Raw genomic sequence first — 13,095 nt, forward strand, 5'->3', positions numbered from 1 at the left:
GATGTATATAGACTAAGGCCCCGTACACACCATAGAATCCATCCGCAGATAAATCCCAGCAGATGGGTTTCAGCGGATAGATCCTATGGTGTGTACACGCCAGCGGATCTTTTTCCGCGGATATATCTCCCCTGGGATGGATTCCAGCAGATCGGATATTTGCTGACATGCAGAACATATCCATCTGCTGGAGTCCATCCCAACAGATGGATCCGCTGGTCTGTACAGACTCACCGGATCCATCCGTCCGAAGGGATCCCCCGCATGCGTCGTAATGATTCGACGCATGCGTGGAATTCCTTATATGACAGCGTCGCGCACGTCGCTGCGTCATAATCACGGCGACGGCGCGACACGTCATCGCCAGAGGATTTCGGCGCGGATTTCAATGCGATGGTGAGTACACTCCATCGCAGAGAAATCTGCTGAAATCCTCGAGAGGATTTATCCGCGGAAACGGTCCGCTGGACCGTATCCACGGATAAATCCTCCCGTGTGTATGGGGCCTTAAAGTGGATGTAAACCCCCCCCAACAAAAAAACTTTTTTGATGTCACAATGTACAGTATAAGATTTCCTATCATCTGTGCCCAGTCTTGCCACACAGAGTTAATCCAGCTCTGAGCAATCCTCTTTTTATTGCTCAGGGAAATAAAACAGACTTCCAGATAAAAAACAAAGTCCTTGCTTGAGTGACAGGTTATTTACATATCTTGTGCACTGCTTGCAGACATACACAGCTTCTGTAACAGTGCCCAATTCACATCCCCCTCCCCTCTTCCCTCCAGCTCTATGTATATTCTGATGGCTGTTGCATTTTCTCATGGCACTGAACTGTGACTCACCCCATATTTTGAAAACATTTAATCAAAACACAGGGGAGGGGATGGGAATTGTGCACTTTTTTTCAGAAGCAAGGACTTTGGTTTTTATCTGGAAGTCTGTTGTATTTCACTGAACAATAAAAGAGGATTGCTCAGAGCTGGATTAACTCTGTGTGGCAAGACTGGGCACAGAGGATAGGAAATCTTATACTCTACATTGTGACATAATTTTAAGGGAAACAAAAGGTCTCTAAAGGGAATCATTGGGAAATGCTTGGATTTGCTTAGCCCACAATGCTAATGCACACAAGACGTTTAAAAAACGCCAGGAAAAAGCAGCGTTAAAAACACGCTGTTAGCCACGTTTTTAAATAGCACTTATGGCCATTTTTTGGCTTATCGGATTTTTGCCATTTGTTCAGTAAACACACTCCCTAAAATGTAACGCTTGTTACAGCATTTAGCCACGTTAAGCAGTTTTTTTGGCATTTTAACAGCTAAACAGCCTCTGCTCCTGGATGCACAAGCTTTTGTTTTTTTTCTACTACCTCTAAACACTTACGCCTCCAAACACCTCTGTCTGAAAGTTTGTGTGTACATGGACACACAGGGGCAGATCCACATACCTACGCTGCGCCCGGCGCAGATGTGAGATACGCTATGCCGCTGTAACTTACTTTGCAAATCTTTGAATCCTGAAAGAATTTGCGCCGTAAGTTACAGCGGCGTAGTGTATCTCTCGCGGCGTAAGGGCGCGGAATTCAAATGCGGCGAGTAGGGGGCGTGTTTCATTTAAATGAAGCACGTCCCCGCGCCGAACGAACTGCGCATGCCCCGTCCGTCAAAACTCCCAGGCTGCATTGCCTCAAATGACGTCGCAAGGACGTCATTGTTTTTGATGTGAATGTAAATGGCGTCCAGCCCCATTCACGGATGACTTACGCAAACAACGTAAAATTTTCAAAATTATACGCGGGAACGACGGCCATACTTAACATTGAGTACGCCACCAGATAGCAGCTTTAACTATACACCGGAAAAAGCCGAACGGAAACGACCTAAAAGAATGCGACGGCCGCTCGTACGTTTGTGGATCGTCGGAAATAGCTAATTTGCATACTCAATGCGGATTACGACGTGAACGCCACCCAGCGGCCGCCGGAAAATTGCATCTTAGATCCGACGGCGTACTAAGGCGTACGCCTGTCGGATCTAACACAGATGCCGTTGTATCTTGTTTGGTGGATACCAAAACAAAGATACGTCGCGCAAAATCTAAAATTATGCGGCGTATCAACAGATACGCCGGCGTAATTTCTTTGAGGATCTGCCCCACAGGCTAACATGGAGGGTCTTTTAGAGGCAGTTAAAAAATGTCAGATGCCCCTAACAGCAGATGAAAAAATGCCCTGTGTGCACGAGTCCTTAATCTTACAAAGCAAATTCAAAAATCATTTGCGTTTTTCATGAAAGAAATAAAAATGTCAGATTTTAATAAAACAGCTCGATTTCAACAGACTTTAATTTAAGAGGAAACTATTTTTGTCTTTACAACCCCTTTAAGACCAGGCTACTTACTTCTTTCCCATCTTTGGACTTCACACGTTCAAGATCTCCTAGTCTTATTTTTATGAGATGGCCTGTAATTTCAGTCATTCTTCTCTGGTCTGAAACACGGATAAATGACGTTTAGCTACATTGTGCACAATTCTTTGGGTTTTTCCACTTCTAGAAGCTGTAACATATAATGGGCTCCAATCACAGAACCAGATTGCATGTGATATTTAGGTGTTTTCCCAAATACCACATGTGATCCTGAAAATGTAAATTTAATGCTGCTTTATGAGGTATTTACCGCATAAATTAAAAACGCTCAGTAAATACCGCATATAACAAATGCGATATTTAAAGCGTTTGTTAACCAAAAGAGCCGCCCTTCCCCCCTCCTGCTGCTCTCATAATACTAACCTGTATTGCAGTGTCTCCCTCTGTTAATGATTTATAAATATAAATGCTGTAAATACCTAATTTCACAGCCCAGATTGTGATCACATGACCAGCCAGCTCTCTCCTCCTCTCCTCCAGACTGACATTGGCAGAGGAATCTCAGCCTGCCCTCTGCCTCTCTCAGAGAAAGAAAGGAGAATGCTGGCCAGTCAGGTGATTGCAATCTCGACTCTGAAATTAGCTATTTGCAGCATTTATTTTTAGAAATCACACACAGAGGGGGATACTACAATAGGAAGCAGCGCTGATGATGTATACATGTTAGAGTGGCTTAACAACCACTTTAACCACTTAAGACCCGGACCATTATGCAGGTTAAGGACCTTGCCGCTGTTTGTGATTCGGCACTGCTTTTTTTAAACTGACAATTGCGCAGTCATGCGACGTGCCTCCCAAACAAAATTGGCGTCCTTTTTTTTCCCACAAATAGAGCGCCAATTTTGAAAAAAAATATCCACAAAAAGATATAAAAAAAATTTTTTTTGCTTAGTTTAGGCCGATAAGTATTCTTCTACCTATTTTTGTTAAAAAAAAAAAATCGCAATAAGCGTTTATCGATTGGTTTTCGCAAAAATTATAGTGTTTACAAAATAGGGAATAGTTTTATGTCATTTTTATTAATATTTTTTTTTTTTTTACTAGTAATGGCGGCGATCAGCGATTTTTTTTTGTGACTGCGACATTATGGCGGACACATCGGACACTTTTGACACATTTTTGGGACCATTGTCATTTTTACAGTGAAAAGTGTTATAAAAATGCACTGATTACTGTGAAAATGACAATGGCAGTGAATGGGTCAACCACTAACCCTAAGGGGTTAATTGTGCCCTAAGGGAGTAATTCTTACTGTAGGGGGCGTGGCTGTAGGCGTGACGTCACTGATCGTCGTTCCCTATATCAGGGAACAGACAATCAGTGTCACTGCCACACAGAAGAATGGGGAAGGTGTTTATACACACCTCTCCCCATTCTTCAGCTTCTGTGACCGATCGCGAAAGACACGGGCGGCAATCAGGTCCGCGGGTCCCGCGTTCACGGAGCTTCGGACCGGGTCGCCCAGCCGTGCCATTCTGCCGACGTATATGTGCAGGAGGCGGTCCTTAAGTGGTTAAGGAACCGGCAGCCTCCAGCATCCTTAACAACCTGTCAACAACCCGGTTGTTAAGGAGCGGGCGGTCGGCCAGCCGCATCTTTAACAATTTATGAGTCATCAGCTTAAAGTAAAAAAATGTAATTAACAAAAAAAAAAAAAACAGGAAAAAAAATGGCATGAGGGTCCCCCCAAATCCATACCAGGTTCTTTGGGTATGGTATACATTTTGAAGGGGATCCCCACGCCAATTCTTTTTGTTTAAAAAATACATACCAGACCCTTATTCGACCATTCAGCCTGGCAGGTCAGGAAAGGGAGTGCCCCCCCCCTTGAACCATACCAGGGCACTCAACATGGGGGAGGAGCTTTGGGGCAGCACCATGTCCCAGTAACAAGGGCCTCTTCCCAACAACCCTGACTGGTGGTTGTGGGGGTCTGCGAACAGGAATCTGGACTGGAAGCCCCTTTAACAAGGAGGCTCCCAGATCCCAAGCCCCCCCCCCATGTGAAGGAGTATGGGGTACATAGTACACCTACTCCTTCACAAAAAAAATAAAAAAAATGTGCAGTGTAAAAAAAGACATTAGACAGCTTTTGACCTTATTTATAAAACAAAAACAAAAGTGGTGATCCCGTCCCTTGTGATGTCGTCGGCAGGGGCATGCTGGGTCGATGGCATCACAAGGGGGCGGGGTCATCTTTTGATGTCAGCCCCTTCGACGGCTGAAGTCTTGGGCGCAAGCATACTTTTTTTTCTCGGGTTGGCAGCGGCATGATTGACGATGGATCTACACCAGAAGACATTTGTTTTTATAATAAAAGACTTGTCAAAAACTGTCTAATGCATTATTTAACACTACACATTTTGTTGGGGGTCAGTGAGTATGTGCCCTATACTTATTCACATAGAGGAGGGGCTGGGATTTGTTAAAGAGGGCTTCCAGATCCTGATAAACACCACACCCCCAGACCACAACAACCACCGGCCAGGGTTGTGGGAAAAAGGCCCTTGTCTCCATAAACATGGGGACAAGGTGCTTTGAGATGCCGGCCTGCATGCTCCGATAAGGGTCTGGTGTAGATTTTGGGGGGCCCCACACCATTTTTTTAAAATTTAGGTGCGGTGGTTCCCTTCAAAATTCATACTAGACCTGACCGTGGTCGTGGACCCCACACAGTTTTTTTCACATTTTCCAATTGTTTCCTTTACGAAATTACTGGGAAACCCTTGGAACAGCTGAGGACTCATTGGCTGTTAAAGACATGGTGGCCGCCCGCTCCTCAACAACCATATTGTTTAGTGGTTGTTAAGGACAAGGGTGGAAGCTCGCTCCCTAACAACGCCTATTTATTAATGTTAATAAATACGCCAGCTACCGTCAGGTGTTAAATTACCGCATGTTTTCACTACTAAAATACTGCATAACATCATAAAAATAACTCATGCAGTATTTTAGTAGCTTTAATAGTGAATGCCAAAAAACTCTTTGAAAAACGCTGTGTGGTATCTTCGGATACTCAGTTGCGGTAAGATTCCGCTTTTTGAATGGAGCCCATAGTAAGACAAGGTACAGAAAATCCACAATACAAGCTGCAGTTTCTACGAGACCCTGTCACCACAGGGTCACTTCTACAAACCAGGCAGACAGTAATAGAAGAGGCTATATACTTACCTTTTTGATAGCTCATGTGTTGAAATGTGATCCTTTTGCTGCTCCCCAGCGGCGGCATGTATGTAAAAGTTCCAGGTGTGTAGAGTACCTGCTGCCCCACTGCACACTGTAACTTTTCCCACCAGCTTGTATGTTACTACAGGACATAGGAGCTGACAGCAGGAAATGCAGCATGGGGTATCAGGTACTATCTTACCTGAAGTACTGGATACCTGCATTGGCTGGTGAACAGCATTGCAGCGGCTTTTCAACACAAACAGCTAAAAATGTAAGTATATTTCTTCTTTTATTACTAGTAGTCGTGTTCGTAGAAGTGACCTTGTGGTGACTGGGAAAGGCTTTTCACAGCAGTTGGAATGGAAAATTGTGTAGCTATTTCACCAACTTCCACCATCAAAGTCCACAGTGGATTTAAAAAGGCAGAAGGTGGTCCGCTTTTACTCAGAACAGAAACATCAGTTTTAGCTGGACTCTCCCTTTAAGCACTGAATGTGATAATCATACAAACCTTCTTCTCTCTGAGCATCTTGGTTAAACCTCATGGAACGAGATGCATCCCATTTACTTCTCTGCACACTCACCCTGTTAAAACAGAAAAAAAACAGATTAAAACTAAATATACCATACACAACATTCTAAGATGTAAACTCAAGAGAATAATGTGCTAAAAATACTTACGTAAATGGAGATGAGTCTCGAGATGACTGTTAAGAAATACCATAATGTATTATTTGATCACATTAGTACTGGATTATTTTACATTCCTAAACTATAATTTAAAAGCATAAAATGCATTGCACTTGATAAGCTCAAAACATGCAAACAATTTCTTAAATTGGATTGCTTTATTTTTTCTTAATATGGTTCATTATTCCTAAATCATTGTTTTCTTTTTTAGATTTATGAGAAAGAGGACACTATCTTAAAATGAATGCTAAGTAGTGCTATCCTATGTGCATTCCATAGTACTGATTGCACAATACAGGGCAATTTTATTATTTCACCTATTGTTACAATTACACAGGGATGGACTGGCCATTGGGACTACAGGGAGTTTCCCGGTGGGCCGATGGCTCAGTGGACCGCCGCCCCCCTCCGCTCCTCTGTCTCTCCCTTCCTGCAGCTCTCACCTCCTCTCCCTCCCCGCAGTGCTCACCTGGGGGGAACAAAGAAGCAGGGGGAAGACCAGAGGAGCAGGGGGGACGACAGAGGAGCATGGGGGAGGGGACAGACAGCTGACTCAACAGCTATGGCCTGGAAGTTTCTCACTTCTGCCTAATCTTGTCCCATAAGGGGGGGGCACCAAACTGATTCTTTGCCCCGGGTGAAAAAATGTCTAGCTTCCCCACTGGTACTGCCTATAAGAGTACCAGTACCAGCCGTTCTACTCTAATAAAGTAGAACGGCTAGTGGCTAGTGAAGGGGGAGAGGGGGCTTGGGTGGCCGGGGGGGTGTGGGAGTTGTCCGGCCGCCATGGGAGAGACCTGTCAAAGTGGGCCAGTCTGGATGAAGTCCAGGGCCAAATTTTTGTCCCAGTCCAGCCCTGCAATTACACATACACACTGGGGAAGATTTACTAAAACTGGAGCACTCAGAATCTAACGCATCTGTGCACGGTAGCCAATCAGCTTCTAATTTCAGATTGTTCAATTAAGCTTTGACAATAATACCTAAAAGCTGCACACGATTTTGCAATCTCTGGTTTTAGGTAATCTCCCCCCAAAACGTCCAGAAAAAAAATCACACTACTCTCACTTTATTGAGCATTTTACACCAAGAGTGGGTGCCAGCTCAGTTGGGGCTTGCCCTGCTGCCGCCCATATAGTTAGAGGTTTCTGAATGAAAAAAACATAGCCCATGTAATCTGTGTGCAACAAACATTATTGTATTATGACATGAACACCCTGCCAACACATTTCCTCCGAGTATAGGGTTTACTCTTTAAGAACCTTAACGTGGATGTAAACCCACTTTTTTTATGTCACAATGTACAGTATAAGATTTCCTATCATCTGTGCCCAGTCTTGCCACACAGAGTTAATCCAGCTCTGAGCAATCATCTTTTATTGTTCAGTGAAATACAACAGACTTCCAGATAAAAACCAAAGTGCACAATTCACATCCCCTCCCCTGTGTTTTGATTAAATGTTTTCAAAATATGGGGTGAGTCACAGTTCAGTGCCATGAGAAAATGCAACAGCCATCAGAATATACATAGAGCTGGAGGGAAGAGGGGAGGGGGGTGTGAATTGAGCACTTTTTACAGAAGCTGTGTATGTCTGCAAGCAGTGCACGAGATATGTGAATAACCTGTTACTCAAGCAAGGACTTTGGTTTTTATCTGGAAGTCTGTTTTATTTCCCCTTATTTCCCTGAACAATAAAAAGAGGGTTGCTCAGAGCTGGATTAACTCTGTGTGAATTAACTCTGTGTGGCAAGACTGGGCACAGATGATAGGAAATCTTATTATCTACATTGTGACATCAAAAAAATTTGGGGGGTTTACATCCACTTTAATGTTCCAAATTGCTCCTCATAAACACCATTATATAATTCATAAATATTGGGCAGTATATAAATCTATGCAAAGAGGAAGTAGGAGATTTGGGAAAGAAATATTATACCTGTGATCAAGACATAGAAAACTACAGCTGGGCTATTAATGCCAATACATCTAACAACAAAACCCTCCAGAATTTAAGAGAGGAAAACAATAGATATTACTGTATGTGTAAAGCTGGAATCTGAATGTTCTGTGTGCATTGCAGAATGTATGGTAAGATACATGCATAGTTGTGAATGGGTCTGTTTCCGATTCACATTAGAATGCAGCGCATAGACTTGAACCAGCAAAATCTGAAATAAAAGGTATTTCTACTTGAAGTGCATTTTTTGCAGCAAAATGCATGAATTTAGCTGCGTGAAAATAGAAAAATGTGAATAGGCCCTCAATATAAAATGATATTAAATTATCATAAGTAGATATAATTGTATATTGACACATGATATCCACCGTTGAGCTGCCTTGTGCTTTGGAGGAATTGGTTATAAGATTATATCTAACAGCATTATAGATGTCATAATATTCACCACCTCCCTCTTTGACATGCTCCTCTTTTGAGGCACATTGTATCCATCTATTTTCTTCTGTTTCTCTAAGGCCCCGTACACACGACAGAGTTTCTCGGCAGAATTCAGCGAGAAACTTGGTCAGAGCCGGATTCTGCCGAGAAAGTCTGTCGTGTGTACACTTTCGGCCCGATGGAGCCGCCGAGGAACTCGTCGAGAAAATAGAGAACATGTTCTCTATTTTCTCGTTGTTCTATGGGAGAACTCGGCCCGCCGAGCTCCTCGGCGGCTTCAGGGCTGAACTCGCCGAGGAACTCGATGTGTTTGGCACGTCGAGTTCCTCGGCCGTGTGTACGGGGCCTAAGACTCGCTGTCATCTACCAGCCCCGTCTTCCTTGATGACTTCTCTGCCTGGCTACCTTACTTTCTCTCTTCTAAAAACCCCACAATCATTCTTGGTGACTTCAACATACCTGGTAATGCTAATACTACTACTGCTTCTAAGCTTCTCAGTCTAACCTCATCTCTTGACCTGACGCAATGGATACAGGCTCCTGCACACTCCAATGGCAACACAGTTGACCTTGTCTTATCCTATATATGCACTCCGTGCAACCTCTCCAACAATCCTCACCTACTCTCTGATCATCACCTTATTAGTTTCGCTCTCTCCCTGTGTCAGGAAAGGTTCCATCCGCTGGTGCTATTTATTATCTGTCTCGCAGTACTGCGTTTCACCAGCAGGTGTCTCCTGGCAGTTTGGAACTGTCAGGAGAACTTCTCCCTGCTGGTGTTATATCACCTTTGGGACGCAGTACTGGTCTCCACCAGCGGATGGACCCTGGCAGTGTGGAGACGGCCTTTACTGTGCTCAGGTGTGACCTGAACTTAATCACCACACCTCTACATCTTCCAGTTCCTGCTGATTTTCCGTCCTCAATCCATCTTATGACCTCCCGTGTATGACCTCGGCCTGGCCTGTTTATGAGTATGGTATCGCCCATAACTGTACATATTGTCTCTAGTATCGTTTTGTCACTGCTTGTTTATTTATTTACTGCACTGTGTTTTGTTGGAGGTGGTGGGGTGTTACCCCCTTTTCTTAATAAATTATTATACTTACCTATATACGTCTTGGGTTTCCTCTTTTGCAGTCACAGTCTGGTCTACCAGCTTCCCTGACACCCTGTCTTCCACCTCCAACAGCCTAACAGTCAAGCCTTGTACACACGCTCGGTTTACTCCACAAGAACCAGCAAGAAAACTGCTGGCAGAGCTTTCTTGCCGAGTATACCGAGCGTGTGTACGAGGCTTTCAGGTTTCTCGTCAAGAAAACTGGCCAGAATCTAGACGAGAAAAATAGAGACCATGTTCTCTATTTTTCTCGTCGTGAGATTCTCGGCAGTGTGTATACTTACCTGTTGCCGTGAAAACCTGTGCATGCTTGAAATGACTTTGACGCATGCGCGGTAGCTTCCTAGGCATAGGTAGGGTGCAGCAAGATGGCGGCGACGGCATCGAATGTGACGAGCGCATGCTCATCATATGCAATGAAGTCACCCCGTTCTTGCCTTTCAAGAGAACCGCGGTTCTTTTGAAAGGAGAGTCTGTACACTCGGGCGGCATAAGATTCTTGCCAAGAATCTCGTCGGGAAAAACTAGGGTTTTTTCCTGATGAGATTCTGGCCCGTGTGTACAGGGCTTTACTCGTAGAAGTCTTCGGCACCTCAACCCTTCTCTTCGATACTCTGCTACTGACCATCTCTATGACAAAATCTCACCCCTGCCCTGCCCCAACCTAGCCACTTCTGTCTATACCAGTTCACTGTCATTCTCCCTAGACAAGCTTGCCCCCTCACTACACGCAGAATCAGGCCCCGACCACTACATCCCTGCCAAACAGACGACACCAGAATTATCCGCGCTCTTGAGCATCTTTGGTGTAAGTCTAAGTACCAGTAAGACTTCAACCAATATAAATATGCCCTCCTAAAATACAATTCCTGCCTCCTCACTGCCAAGCAGACCAATTTTATTACTCACATTAACATTCTCATCTAGTTTCCCAGAACACAAGGGGGGGAGGGGGACGGGAACTGACGTTCTGCCCGCAGTCTACTTGCAGACTGTATGGCCGGAAGTGGGTGCAAATACCTGTCTTAGACAGGTATCTCCACCCCCCTCCCCCCTGAAAGGTGCCAAATGTGACACCGGAGTGGGGAGGGTTCCGATGAGCGGAAGTTCCACTTTAGGGTGGAGCTCCGCTTTAACACCCCATGTCCACAGGTACAATTCTAACTTTCCTCATTCAACCCTGCTAGTATAAACAAGGTTGCTGAACTTTTTTCTAACACCCATTTAACCACCTGCTCCCTCGCAAATGCTACGCTCGACCTCTGACTAATCTACACTCTTTAACTCACACCATCAACCTCTCCCTCTCTTCTGGCATCTTCCCCAACTCAAACATGCGCTATCTATACCTCCTCCCTGGGTCAGTTGATTGCCTCCCATGGCTTTCAATATCATCTCTACGATGATGACACCCAAATCTATCTCTCCACCCCTCAGCTCACTCCATTAGTCTTCTCACGCATTGCCAATTTACTAACAGACATATTAGCCTGGATGTTACATCACATCCTCAAACTCAACCTATCCAAAACCGAGCTCATGATATTTTCTCCCCCATGTTCCTCCTCCCCCGATATTTCTCTGTCAAAAAAATAAACAGCTGTGCCAGGCCGCGTGCCCTGCGGCCCCCCCCCACCCCAAAGTACCCTGTCCCCATGTTGATAAGGACAGGGCCTCTTCCCAACAACCCTGGCCGTTGGTTGTCGGGGTAAGTGTCGGGGTAAGTGTAAAAGAAAATAAACACACAACGCTGGGTTTTAAAATAATTTATTAGTCAGCTCCGGGGGTCTTCTCCGCTCTCAAGGGGGGTCTTCTCCACTCTCCGGGGGGGGGTCTTCTTCCGTCTTCTCCACTCTCCGATGTCATCTCGGCGCTCCCCGGTTCTTCTCCCGCTCGCTCTCCAGTGCCTTCTTCGGGGCTGGCCGCCGCCATCTTCTTTTTAGCTCTTTTACTAGCGGCGGCGCAGCCCGCTCTTCTTTGTCATCTTCTGCCTTCTTCTTTTCTTCAGATGTTGACCCGTCGCTTCCTCCTGCTGTAATGCTGGGTGTCCGGTGCGTGATGATTTATATAGGCCTCTTATGATGTCACAGTCCCATCATGCTCCGGGACTGGGTTTATTTTCTTTTACACTTTTCCTCCAGGTGAATGGGTAGGGGTACGATGTACCCCATACTCATTCACCTAGGGTGGGGGGGCCGGTATCTGGGAGCCCCCTTATTAAAGGTGGCTCCCAGATTCCGATAGGCCCCCCCGCCCGCAGACCCTGACAACCAACGGCCAGGGTTGTCGGGAAGAGGCCCCCCTGCCCCAGAGCACCCAACCCCCCCATGTTGAGGGCATGCGGCCTGGTACGGCTCAGGAGGCGGGGGGCGCTCGCTTGTCCCCACTCCTTTCCTGACCGGCCGGGCAGCGTGCTTGGATACAGGTATGGATTGTGGGCAGACCCCCATGCCGTTTTTTCGGCATAGGGGTATCTCCTTGCAATCCATACCAGATCTAAGGGCCTGGTATGCCCCTGGGGGGGAAACCATGCTGTTTTTTTATTTAAAATTTGGCGTGGAGTTCCCCCTCATGATGCATACCAAACGCCGCGGCTAGAATTGGCGGGAATCCAAGTTGGATCCCCGTCGCTTCTATGACGTGCTCGCTGGAATGTGCTTTTTCTATTCCAGCGAGTGCGAGATGTCGGCACCATGTCGCTGAGAATCAGCGCGATGCCGTCGTGCTGGAAACACATTCTCGGCGACAGGTATTGTACTTTTAGATGGTCCCTGAAAACACATCTCTTCAGAGAAGCCTATCTTGTCCCCTCCTAACAACTGTACATTATTTTCTCCATAAGCACATTCCCAAACAGTTATTAACTCTTGTATCTCTTGACAATCCCTCTTAGATTGTAAGCTCTAATGAGCAGGGCTCTCTGATTCCTATTTTTTAAAGTGTATTGTTGTTGTACTGTCTACCCTCAAGTTGTAAAGTGCTGCGCAAACTGTCCGCGCTATATAAATCCTGGATTATAATAATAATAATAACATTATGATACTGTACTCTAACTATGTTCCCAAGTTGGTCACCCTCTAGCATCCCTGCACCTTTAGAACCATTTCTTGGACATGTTAAAAGTCTCTACAGACTGGAAGCTGAGAATAAGGAAAAAGCATCCATCATGCATAGTTGAGAGAAAAACATGGTGGAACTTGGAGCTCTGAGTAACCATGGACAGTTGTCACACCAACCAAGTAATCTGCTTGTCTATGGCTAGTTTCAGGCCTCGACAAAATCCGGGCGCAAGG

The 13,095-nt window shown here is 45.3% G+C and overlaps 1 protein-coding gene across 3 annotated transcripts in view; it reads right to left on the reverse strand.

Moving 5' to 3' along the window:
- The window catches only part of SANBR (SANT and BTB domain regulator of CSR), a 97,593-nt gene that overhangs the window by 5,895 nt on the left and 78,603 nt on the right, over positions 1 to 13,095 (reverse strand). For all 3 annotated transcript variants that reach the window (XM_040351123.1, XM_040351124.1, XM_040351122.1), the window contains 3 exons: positions 6,278 to 6,303; positions 6,108 to 6,181; positions 2,402 to 2,490 (listed from right to left, as the gene is read on the reverse strand). In XM_040351123.1, coding sequence (XP_040207057.1) covers positions 2,402 to 2,490; positions 6,108 to 6,181; positions 6,278 to 6,303 — 189 coding nt within the window. The remainder of the gene's footprint in view (positions 1 to 2,401; positions 2,491 to 6,107; positions 6,182 to 6,277; positions 6,304 to 13,095) is intronic.

Source organism: Rana temporaria, chromosome 4 (assembly GCF_905171775.1).
Source record: "Rana temporaria chromosome 4, aRanTem1.1, whole genome shotgun sequence".
Classification (NCBI taxonomy): domain Eukaryota; kingdom Metazoa; phylum Chordata; class Amphibia; order Anura; family Ranidae; genus Rana; species Rana temporaria.